Raw genomic sequence first — 12367 nt, forward strand, 5'->3', positions numbered from 1 at the left:
GTTGAAAACAGCCCAGTGGTTTTCGCAAACCTCCGCGTTCGCTGACAGAGCGAATATAAACAACAAAAACATTATGGAACAGAGCAAATCGGATCAGGTTCGAGTCGATATTGAGTATTGGTAAGTTTTAGGAATTTCGTGTTTATGTTAAATCACCATGTTCCCTTTTTATGGCGCACATGTTTCCTTTCCCTAATTTTTAATCTAGCCGTAGCCCTGCTCGACACATTTTAGTTGATCACATTCATTGTTTATTTTGGCGCTCTGAAATTCAAAGGGGTCGCCCATATATCACGTGCATAGAAAAATCACGATTTTAGACACTGCTGGACATCTTTTATATTCCTCCGACTGTTGTCCACGCACACATTCCTATTTTTTAGGAAATTTGGAAAACTGAATTGCGCCTTAATTCTTTTTTCGAGGTTCGTTTCTATTTTTTTATTTGTTCGTTAGCTTTATTAATTGTAACTTTTTGTTCTCAATTCTTTCATTTTCCTCTAAACTAGTGAATCTAAGCTTACCAAAACAAGAATCAATGAAATCCGTGGGTTTTGTTTAAAAACAAAATTGAAATTTATCGAAGAAAGACTAAACTCGAAACAAGACAGCAATGGTATACATAAAAATCGGTATGAATATCATTGCACAGCTTTAAGTATAAATACAGCGATAAAAACATGCAGATCTCTGTTGTTTTTTCTCGACGCATTACACCTCTTTTTTTGGTGCAATTTGGTTTTCATTAATGGTGTAATGGATCAGAATGTTTACTTAAACATCTCGAAGAAAACTTTAAAATCCTTCAAGAATTCTATATAAATAAAAATGATTTGGTGTCCCATCCTCACGATTTAACTCGAGAACGGAGCAACAGATTTGAACGGTCAGTATCAGGTTTAATTAGGCTAACCAAACGTAGGGAAAGTGGGGGTAATACGGACATGTTAAGAAGAACTTCAATTATATCGTTGGAAACTCATGCTTACAAAACATAAATGCAGTTTCTTGCAATTCTCGCGTAACTTTTGAAAAGGTCCAATGTAACATTTTCGTCAACTCGAGAAAAACGAAGTTGAAGACCCGAACATTAATCTGCGAATTGTATTGAAAGGTATCGATCTTTATCGCTCCTCTCACCACTAGCGATCAAGAATAGCTCTCCAAAACCAATCGTAGCTGTTGTTCCGTGATTTGAGTTTAAAGTTCCAAGGAGCGAAAATGTAACATTGGACGTTTTGACTGCCCGCGTTTGCACATTGGACATATTACGTTGCACGATAAGAATTTGAAACTAACTACTAAACAACAATCCAAAAATCAGCATTTCGTACTAAAGACATTATTATTGTTATCACCCGTTGAATTGAACTGAAATCGATAACAACTACCGTAAGAAACAAAAACTCAAAACGACCGAAGTACGACTTCGTGTTGTTTTGACTGCTTTGTTACTTCGGACGTTTCGGGCATCGGAGGAAAGTGGCGTCCGAAGTAACACCCGGGTGCTTAAAATCCGAATCTGTACATTGGATATTTTTTGTATCGGCGATAAAAAGATGAAGAAAATAGATACGTGAACGATTGTTTTTGTAATGCATTCAATGATTGAAGACTAATAGCGTGCATCCATTAACTCGATTTGTTTACATTTGTTACATAGGACCTTTTCAAAAGTTACGCGAGAATTCAATACACTGTTTTTCGGATTTTTCGGCGAAATGTTTTTACTGAAATTAAAACAGACCGAATGATGCGGGTATAATGGACGTGTAGTAGGGGGAATATGGACAAGCTTATACATTAAAGTGACCAGATTGTCAGAGGTCTAACGCGGGACACAAAAAACAAAACGTTATGTATATACGTTATGTGAACATAAACCATAGTTTGGCGAGTCTTAACTGATCAGTATTATTTCTTTCTGAGTATCGGCACTCAGTTGTGATTTTTCGGTGGTTTAGATTTTGTGTTACTGCAAGCTCCACCCTACAGCGAAGGAGTTGGACATCCTGAGGCACTTTGTGTCCGCCAGATATAGCCGATCTGGTATTTACAATATCGTCTCTTTGCCACTCCTCAAGCCGAGAGATCGAAGCAAACGGCCAAACGGTGGAGAAGAATCCGGCCAAAATGGGCATTTTTATGCGGAAGCGTCAGACGAGACCGGCCGTATCTGAGCAGCACGCAATCACCCAGAAGGAGTAGCTTGAGGTGCTGGTGAAAAACTTTCCGGCGAAGGAAGTGGAAAACTTCTTTTCGTACTCGTAATGAAAGACGAGACGTACTTGATGCAAGAATTCAACGAATGGCAGGAGATCGGGTACTTTACGTTCCCCAGGTAAGCGATGACGTCGAATATATCATTCATATCAAGTTCTCGAAGAAGGTCTTTCTCTGACAGACGTGAAGGGAATGTCCAAGCCGCTCTTCTTTCGAGTCATATGGTGAACGGGAAGATATATAGTACGAAGTGCTTGCCGGAGTTGGGAAGGTGATGTGGTCTTTATGCCGAACCTGGGATCAGCTCATTATGCCAAAAGATCACTGGAGGATCGATCGGCTGGAGATAAACATTGTCGCGAAGACTACCAACCTTCCCAACATTCACCAGCTACGCCCGATAGAAAACTTTTGAGTGAATGGCCAAAATAGAGAGACAGACGACCATCAAGGCCACAAAAAGGTAAAATAACACGCCGATATACATATTTTCATCGGCCATGGTTCAGGTTCCGGCCAACTTCCGTAAGACCGCCCAGCGCTTCATTTACGATATTTCATCAAACAACTCTGCCTCTTCCTGTCGAGTGTACACTAGTTTTTCTGGCTTATTTAAAACGTTAAGCTCTGACCGAGCTAGCGGACCAAAGGTGAACTTTTCGTCTGACTCACGTTGGTCCCTGCGGATCAATAGGGGACTTTTATAAAATCGTTTTCCAATTTTGTTGCTGTCGCTTCCAGTTGACACTCTCTAAACAAAAAGCCCAATATCGGTGCGATGAAACCAGCTCAACGTATTAATCTTTGGATGCATTAGAAGCGCTCTTGAACAGTCTAGCAAATAACAGTTTTTTTTGAGGTTCATCCATTTAAGAAAATCAACATGATTAAATTGTGATATTGAAATATATTGATATCGCGGGACATTTTCGTTTCTTTTGCCAAATGCGGGACGTTTCGCGGGACGGAATCTTACGCGGGACATTTTGTTGAAATGCGGGACTGTCCCGCGTAACGCGGGACGTCTGGTCAGTTTATTATACATATTATATACGAAGCGTAGAAGTTTATCGCTCACGAGAGGAATAATTTCGGTCTCTCAGTGCTTATGTGTCAAGTTAATGAAAAAGAACAGAAAAGCAATATACAAGAGAGTTGAATCTCAACTCAAACTTTGACCGCTTTGCGCCACTCTCCGTTAAGTCCGATTGAGCTGAAATTCGGCATAGGGTGTTTTTTCAAGGTGGCGAACATTTTGTATAGGGTAACTTTTTGAAACTTTAGGGTCGATTTTTTCCCATACATTCATTGGCACCCGAGATGGAAAATGAAAGGTGGGAAGATTTTGAAATCTGTGACGTCACAGATTTTGTTTATGTATGTTACTTTTCTTATAATAATCCACTACATAGGAAAAATGTTGTTATTAAAAGTAAAAATAAGTAGATAAAATGAACGAGCTAGTTTTTTTCCTTAAATCAATGCTAGCGTTCAAAATCATAAGGGACCAACTGACATTTTAACAGAAACTGAAATTTCAGTATTATTGAGGTGTTCTAAACTTAATTTCAATTCAATTTTACTTCTCGTTGCGTTGCCCAAAAACGTAAATGAACAAAGTCAGAGTCACAAAATCTTTTGTTCCATTGACGGAGAAACATTCGACAGTGCATAGAAAAAAGATTGCGAGTTTTTTCCATGAAAAATGCACTTGAAAAATAAATTTAATTGACTCCGTATGACCTAGATTGAGACGAAAAGTTTTCCGCTTGTGCCTTAGTTTTAGACGAATGAAGTGTTCAGCACCCTAATTGTGAAAAAAGTAATTACAATTGCTGACAAAGGATAAAACTCCATGAAGTTGCTCTAAAATCCAAACATAGTAGACATTAGAATACTATTTCTGATATAAGAAGAAATCAAAGAAAAAAATAAAATTCGTGACATGTTCTGTTCTTTTTATAATGCGAAAAATATTGTTTGGAAATATGTAATTAGTTTCTGTATACCCTCTTTCAACGTTATTCGTTGACACATCCAATTTTGTACCATTTGAGTAACTGACTGGTATACCTGGTATGTGAACTTCCTATCTTCCTGGCTACTAATACATTCAAAGTTCAACACAACCAAAACTCGTGAATCTTCCCACCTTCTATTCTTCATCTCAATTGGCACTCTAGTGTACCACATACAACCTCATCTTGATGATTTGACAGGTGGTCAAGATATTGTCATTAAGGTTGGGTAAGTAAGGAGTGGATCGAAGTGGAAGTAGTCTTGAACATTTAACACGTTATTACACGCAAACGGGTGAACTTTTTTTGTCGTGTTATCAGTGCACGTTTTGTTTATATGTCAAAAATCGAAATGCAAGTCATTTAGTTCCGGTCAAAAAGTTGTTTTCGAAATGTCGCGGATTGATTTGGAAACTAAGAAGAAAATTCTGCACAATCGGTGCATCGAATAGGGTGTTACATACAATAAAATAGCAAAAATAATTAAAGTTTGTCCAGAAAGTGTTAAACGAATCGTCGCAAAGGTCGGTGATGAGTGTTCTTTCGAGGATCTCAGCAGAAGTGGACGAAAACCAGAGCCAAGTAATCCCGAATTGGACCGAAAAGGTGTAAATTATATTCAGAAGAGCTGTATCTATTCATGATTTGGCCAAGAAGTTCAAAACCAGTGTTGGGATGATTCAGCGGATTAAACAGAGACTTGGTCTAAAGACCTATTAAAAGCAAAAAGTGGCCAAACAAACACAGGAGCAGCAAGATCGCGCTGAAGCACGATCTTGAAAGCTATATGAGCGTATTTTGAACAATCCCAACCAGTGCATTCTCATGGATGATGAAACATATGTTAAAGAAGATTCCAGAACGCTGCCGGGACCTCAATTTTATACCAAATCGATTGGAGAGAGTGTACCATTTGCGGATTCTTCCCCTATTTTGGCATCGGATTTGGCATCGGCACATTATGCCAAATCCCCTCTACAATGGTTTTCGGAAAACAACATCATGTTCATCGAAAAAGACCTCAACCCACCTAACTATCCTTAGCTGCGGCCAACTGAACGTTACTGAACAATTGTCAAGGCCAAGTTCAAGAAAGAAGGTGCAGGGTCTAGAAATATGTCAGAGTTGAAGAAGAATTGGTCTGCAGCGTCCAGAAAGTGCATAAAGACTACTGTGCAGAATTTGATGAGTGGAGTTAAATCTAAGGTTTGATCATTTTATGAAATCAACAATAAGTTTGATTTTTTCATTTCATTGCTATGTAAACTTAATATTCTTTAATAAAATTCACTTTTGTAAACACTTTCTGAACGTTTTCCGTTTTATTTTGATGTTTGAAAGTTTAAGACTACTTTTCGATACACTCCTTACTAAGATGTCAACTGCGCGTATAGGAATTTCGACCCAAAATATTAAAAATCTTATTCCAAAAAGTATAGAAGCCCTAATGGTAGCAAAAACAATATATTTACTACACGAAAAACACTTGCGAATATTTTATAGCTGAAATGATTTGGATTAGTACTGTTCAAAAAAAGATGCTGTAAAAAATTTAGGTGCGCTTATCGAAATTTCTTCCGCTGTACATCAGTAAAACATTGTTCCTAATTCCAGCACGGTATGCAATTCAAAGCCTCAATGTATTGAGCTAAGCCGTCTAATCAAACAACGCGTTCCCGGCGCCCATGTCAAGTGCACAACCGGCCGCCGTGGTTCGTTCGAAGTGCAAATCAACGACACATTGGTGCACTCCAAGCTTGGTTCGTTAGCCTTTCCCGACTATGAAGAAGTAATCGCCAACGTGATCGCCGCTAGGCAGGGCCAACCAGTGAAGAAAGTGAAAGAACAACCCATAACCGATTGCGTTCTGCAGTGATATTCGAAGATTTCAGTAACTCCAAAATAAAGTGATTGCATATATGTGTAAAACATGATAAAAAAATATATTGATTGATTAAACTATTAGCTATTCAATTAGTCCCTGAATTGTACTCCCACAGTACAGTAGCTCCTCTCCCGAATTATTCCTTAAATTCAAGTTTGATAAATAAACCCCGAACCGCATTTTCCCCTTAAACTCCTTAGCGATCGTTCTCAGTGGCTCCGCCGTCTTTACGCCACTCGTCTGATCGATACAAATCATCTGACATCGAGAGCAAGGTCCATCCACGCTAAACTCGCTCTCTCCGATTTTCACCCGTTGCCACCGGCATTCTTCCAGCTCCTTCGACGTTTCAATTACCAAATTTCCACGAAAACGATCAACAAGTGACTCGAGCGACGGTTCCACCCTCAAATCATCCCAATCGGGAACCATCCCCGCCAACCAACGAACCGAGGTTTGGTTGATGAGCAGGAATTGAGCCTGATTGGAGAGAGAAATTTCCCGCTCGGATGTTTGAACGGAACGAACTTCTACATCGGATTGTTTCAGTAAACGCAGACCGGAGGTCTGCAGAGCGACACTTATCCACTCGGAAACATCGTCACCACAATCGATTGCTTGCACGTTATCCTGGCAGACTTTGGTTTGACATAGCTTGACGGTTTGCGTCCCACTAGCATCCGCCGAGAAGCCCAAATCCAGCGTGAAATCCGCCATGGACGGATGCGTGAGAATCATTTCGTTGGTTTCCAAATTTATTCGCGGTCGAATGAGACACATTTCGGCTAGTTTCTTCTGGGTCAGCGCCACGCCATTTTCGTCCACAACGACAAACTCTCGATCGTATTTCAGTCCTTTCGGGCAGAGTGGCCAACTGGTGGTCACTTTGAGGGCACCACACGATTTGATGGGGAACAGGCAAATCATCTTAAGCTGGGGTTGGCAGTAGTTTTTGTAGTTGCACACTATTAGGGATCGTGGTAATCGGTTCGAGCTGTGCTTTCTGATGTAGCAATTCTCGATCATTTGTACCAGACGATCAACGTCGCTTCTTCGGGTCATATACCCTACCGAAACTCGCACAGAACCTGTCGGTTGACCATCGATTAGATCGTTCGCGTCGCCACAAATGTGACCTGCGCGGTAGTGTTTCAGAACATCGTCATCCGTTAAGCTGAGCAGTCGCTGACAGGCACCCGGATTACAGAAACAACCCGTCCTCAACACGATATCATGGAGGCTGGCCATGCAAGCGATCTCCGCGAAACCAACGAAACTTGCATTGTCGTGGAGAATGTTAAAGTTGACAATGCCCCCTTGCCCGGTGCTATCCTCGAAATCCCCATCGTGGTATAGTTCAACCACCTTCTGCCCATTGCCGTGTCGTAGGGCTTGCAGCTTGCGGAAGCAGTACTGACCGAGAAGAAACGTTTGTGCGGATATACGCTCCATCGAACACTGTCCGCGCACCGGCGGAATCAACCTCTCGAGTGTTTCGAAGCCCTGCAGAAGCGAAATGATGGAAGTGAATGGAACGGTTCCGTCCTCTAGCCGCTCCGACAGTGAGTCACGGTCGACATGAAAACTACGTCCGGCCATGGCAATTTTTACCGTTCCCCCACCGTAATAGCGTTTGTGGAGAAGATGGGCAGCATCACGATGGACCAGCAGCGCTCCGAGTCCGGTTGGAAAGCTGGGGAATATTCTTGAAAGTTTCAGTTATTCATAAAAAAAAGGTTAGGATAGATGCACCAGTAATAGTAGTGCATCTATCCTAACCTTTTTTGGTAATAGTGGTAATAGTGTTTAAACTAGTGCTACAAAAAACGGAAATTTTGATATTCATTTTGTGAATTTGCGTAAGGATTTGTATTTGTGTATGATGTAAAATTTAAAAAAACACTCAGTTTTGAGTTGAACGCATATTGTTCGATCGCCCTTATCGGAGCAAACCTTTGCACTCCAAGCATCACGCTTTCGTTTTCGAAACATTGAACTTACACCCCGATACAGAAATGAAAGACGTAGTCCTACGTCAAAAAATTCATATGTCATTAGAATGTTGACATTTGCTTAACGAAACTTATGAAAAAATTAGATAATCGGAAATCGTATCCTGTTCCAATAAAAGAGTCAATGTTTCTATAATCGACCCATTCCAGCGTGACGTGACAACGTTTTGACTCACTGAAAATAGTTTTTTTTCTCGTTTTCATGCAAGGGATTGCTAAGATGGCCGCCTTTTTGTAGCCAGCATAGAAAATCATGAACATAGAAATCATAACCTAAAATCAAAAATGAAGTGCTCCGCGCGATTCTCCAGCAGTAATTGTAATTACAAATCGCCAAGAAAGCTTTCGGATGGGTATCCAAACATCGCTTGCCAAAGAAAACTATCAAACGTAATCAAATATTAACATACATGACTCCATGCATTAAACAATACGTGAACCCCCTATGCGCGAGCCCTATTTTATGCTGCCTACGCTTAACTTGCATTGGTTGGGATAAGGTTGCCAGGGCCCCGTTTTCATATATAAATAAATCGAACCTAGAAAGATTCAAACAGAAGAAACGAGAAGTGAAGTGCGCGAGAAAATAAGGGCTGGAGAAGTTGCAGCTCCCGGGAACCGTCCACGACGGGCGACATACCGATGGAGAAGGTACCTAAAGAATGTGCCTGTGGTCAGCGAGCCCCCATCGTTATCGCTGCTCCACACGCACACAGGTGAGTCGTTTGAACGTTTTGGAGGCCAGTACGATGAGGTCTGGTAGAGCCTGGCCCCCGCTCATCGTAACTGGATCGATGAGACCGGACCCTGTGTACGGGCATCTTGCGTGAGTAACAAAACCCAAACCAACCTCTCTCTCCCAATCTATACTTACCTGGATACACTTACCTGGACTCCTGCTCGGCCGCAACGATTCGCTAACTACTAGCCTGAAAAAAATAAAATAAAATATACTTACCATTCTCTTCTTATTAAATACGATTCCTTTCAATGTGTTGGTTCTATATTCTTCCGTCTTCCGAGTCCGCTTCGTACTTGGTTGAATGCCGGCCCTGAGGTTAAATTCCACCTCTGATCTAGCCGCTACTTACAACATGACAATTGCTTGCGAATTACTTTGGATGAATATACGACTTCCAAATGCATCTAGTACGACTATTATCATACGTTGTAACCTAAGTGGTGCGGACTCAATTTACTTCATTTTCAAGCAAATTCATGCATGTTTTCAAGCGATTTCTTGCAATAAATTCTCAGACCACCAGAGATGCCAGATTTACAAATATGTTTGTAAATTTACAGACATTTCTGTAAAACACTTTCTATTTTTGTTTTAGACTTTTTGGATATAACAATATTTCACAGGTTTCTGAAAAATAAGAGGCTCTATCCATCACATCAAAAATATTTGATTCACCAAATGACATTTTTCCACAGTTTTAATACAGAAAAGTTATTATATTTAGTTTATATCAATACACATGACGTTAGACCAGCGATACTCAACCAGCGGCCCGGCAGTCTTTCTGGTTGGCCCATCTGGTGTGTATAAAGTTTGGAACTCATACACATAAGTACTTTTGCCCTGACATCATTGCAGACGAAAGAGAGCATACGGTTATAAACAATTAATGAAAAATTGCATTCTATGCAGTTAAGGAAAAATCTTGAACGAAAATTGTCTCTGATAATTATTTTCTGTTCTAGATAAGATTGTTTTGCTGAAAGGCAAGGAGATTTATTGAAAATAGTTAAGTTAGGGTCAGGACTATGTCTTCTAAGTATTTGAACAACATCGAATAAAAATTTTCATTCTATTTTCAACAATTTACATTCGCTTTTGGGTCTGCTTATGACGAAATATGGGTTACTGTTCGATATTGTTACCACAGACATGGTTCATGGCCGTGTGGTGATCTAAAACTTGTATAACCTTGCATGGCGGATGGTATACACTGCATTTTCTTATAAATTTCATCAACGACAAGACCGCAAGCCTTGGTGGATGTCCAATATATCAACGAAGAAATAATGAATTTTATAAAAATTAACAACGCGTATGTATGTGTATGTATGTATATGTAGATCGTTGAAACATTTAAACACACTTACAACACATAAGTTATTAAGTGGTCCGAAAAATCAATTTTTTCCATTTTTTCCCAAAAATGACAAACGAAAATTAATAACTTTTGAATCACTGAACCGATTTAGATGATCGACATATAAAATTGAAACTAATGACCTAGCCTTTTATTAAAAAATATTTAACTTGCGAAAAGAATAATTATATTTTAGTATTTATTGATTTTAGTCGTTTTTCATTTTTATGACTTTGGCGCTATATATTTTTATATTTTTTCTTGAAAGCTGCGGAATTTTTACATAATATATCTCGATATCAGAGATGCTATTTTTTCGTTTTTTTAGATATGATTTTTCAAAGTTCACTGGTGGTTCAAAAAATCATTTTTCCCCCTTTGTCCAAAAATAACTTTCTGCAAAAAATCATAACATTTGATTAATTTGAATACACCGATTTAGATGATCGATATATTAAATTGAAGCCAATAAGCCAAGCCAATAATATCACACTTGCGGGAAGATTGGATTCTAGTAGCATAGGTCTAGTTTAGTCACATATGAATATGTTAAATGTTAAATTTACAAAATTATAACTTAAAAACGATAATTATAGCATCTTTGATATCGAGATATGCTAGGTAAATAATCCTCAGCTTTCCATAAAAAATATAAAAAAATATAGCGCTCCTATCTTTAACCGAGAAAACTATCAAAAACTAACTCAATCAATAATTACAAAAGCAAAAATTCAATTTTTTCGCAGAAGGAATATTTTTTCAAAGAAAAATTACTAAAAATTCAATTTAATATACCGATGATATGAATCGGTCCAATAGTTCAAAAGTTATGACTTTTTGTAATGGGAAAAATGGGGAAAATTGTTTTTCGAACCATCGATTAGTTTTGAAAAATCATATTTCAAAAACGAAAAAATAGCATATCTGATATCAAGATATTTTATGAAAAAAAATTCTAAGCTTTCAAGAAAAAATATAAAAAAATATGGTGCCCCCTATTCCAAAACCATGAAAACATTAAAAAACGACTACAATCAATAATTACGAAAATAGGATCCATATTATCTACAAGTTCAATATTTCTCAATTAAAACTCATTGGCTTCAATTTGATGTGTCGATCATCTAAATCGGTTAAGTGGTTCGAAAGTTATAAATTTTTGAAAAAAGTCATTTTGGGAAAAAGTGGAAAAAATGATTTTTTGGATCACCCTAAAATGGAAATGGGCACCCTAATGAAAAATTAAAAAATACGAGTCTAATGTTTTGCGATAAAGAACAAAATTACAACTTTTGACGAAGATCTGAGAACCACTATATTGGTTTGGCGCGATGTACAAAGTATTAATGAATATGTGAAAATTAACGTTAATAGACATTTCTATAGATCTGCAAACTTTTACAGACATTCACATGTTTTTACAGACTTTTTCTAAAAATCATCTGGCATCTCTTCCTTCCACTTTTTATCGAATATTTTCAAATCGCAGGAGTAAACATTTACGTGACTCTGACTTCGTTTGTTTTTATTTCGTTCGGAAAAAACGTTATGTCAAAGAGAGGGGACATTAAAAATGCGTTTCTCAGTGAAAGGCTTAGATGCTCTTTCAGAGATGCAATGGTTAATTGAACAATTGACGGAAAAATGTAGTTCGGTCATTTTATAATTTTAATTATTTTTGCCCTTGACAACAATACCTCTTTTATAGTGTTGATTATCATAAGAAAAATAACACTCCTGATCGTTGGATCTCTTTTGACATTTCAATTGGATCTTTTTTGACAGCCGTTTTGATTCAGTCCGCACTACCTAGGTTGTAACATCCGTTCATATTGGCCTAAAGCGATGACTCTGCCATCACTAAAATAAAGCTGAGCCGCAGACAACGAAATCTGCCAAATGTCAATTGACAGGGTCATTGTAAGCTCTGCGCCAGCTCATCTGGGGGACCCCGCGTCCTTAACAATGGACTGGTTTGAGCAAAGGAGAGGTCGCGTCCATGAATGGGGCAACTACCGTCGCTCAAAAGGATAGGGCATAATTGTGCTCGGCCTGTCGGCATTGTTCCCTTTTGTCCGTTTGATGTGGTCTTTCTTTCTGTTCGTGACCGTCTCCGGAAGTAGAAGT

The 12367-nt window shown here is 38.8% G+C and overlaps 2 protein-coding genes across 3 annotated transcripts in view; one reads left to right on the forward strand and one right to left on the reverse strand.

The window, feature by feature from the left end:
* On the forward strand, positions 1–6200 carry LOC129770039 (migration and invasion enhancer 1). 2 transcript variants are annotated; one of them, XM_055772640.1, is made up of 3 exons: positions 140–2341; positions 2405–2686; positions 5856–6200. In XM_055772640.1, the coding sequence occupies exons 2-3, from the start codon at positions 2643–2645 to the stop codon at positions 6115–6117; spliced, it is 306 nt and encodes a 101-aa protein (XP_055628615.1). In that variant the 5' UTR covers positions 140–2341; positions 2405–2642; the 3' UTR covers positions 6118–6200. The 2 variants fall into 2 exon arrangements, with proteins under 2 accessions (XP_055628606.1, XP_055628615.1); XM_055772631.1 differs by lacking the exons at positions 140–2341; positions 2405–2686 and adding an exon at positions 1–120.
* LOC129769950 (molybdenum cofactor sulfurase 3) overlaps positions 5836–12367 on the reverse strand; it is a 26774-nt gene continuing 20242 nt past the window's right edge. The window contains exon 4 of the mRNA XM_055772491.1: positions 5836–7819. Coding sequence (XP_055628466.1) covers positions 6208–7819 — 1612 coding nt within the window. The 3' untranslated portion in view covers positions 5836–6207. The remainder of the gene's footprint in view (positions 7820–12367) is intronic.

Source organism: Toxorhynchites rutilus, chromosome 1 (genome assembly GCF_029784135.1).
Source record: "Toxorhynchites rutilus septentrionalis strain SRP chromosome 1, ASM2978413v1, whole genome shotgun sequence".
Classification (NCBI taxonomy): Eukaryota; Metazoa; Arthropoda; class Insecta; order Diptera; family Culicidae; genus Toxorhynchites; species Toxorhynchites rutilus.

Bases quoted from the DNA above. Each gene is read 5' to 3' on its own strand.
- LOC129770039 (XM_055772631.1), top strand. From the start codon at position 74: ATGGAACAGAGCAAATCGGATCAGGTTCGAGTCGATATTGAGTATTG. The intron at 121-5,855 runs GTAAGTTTTAGG...TCCTAATTCCAG, and splicing joins CGAGTCGATATTGAGTATTG to CACGGTATGCAATTCAAAGC.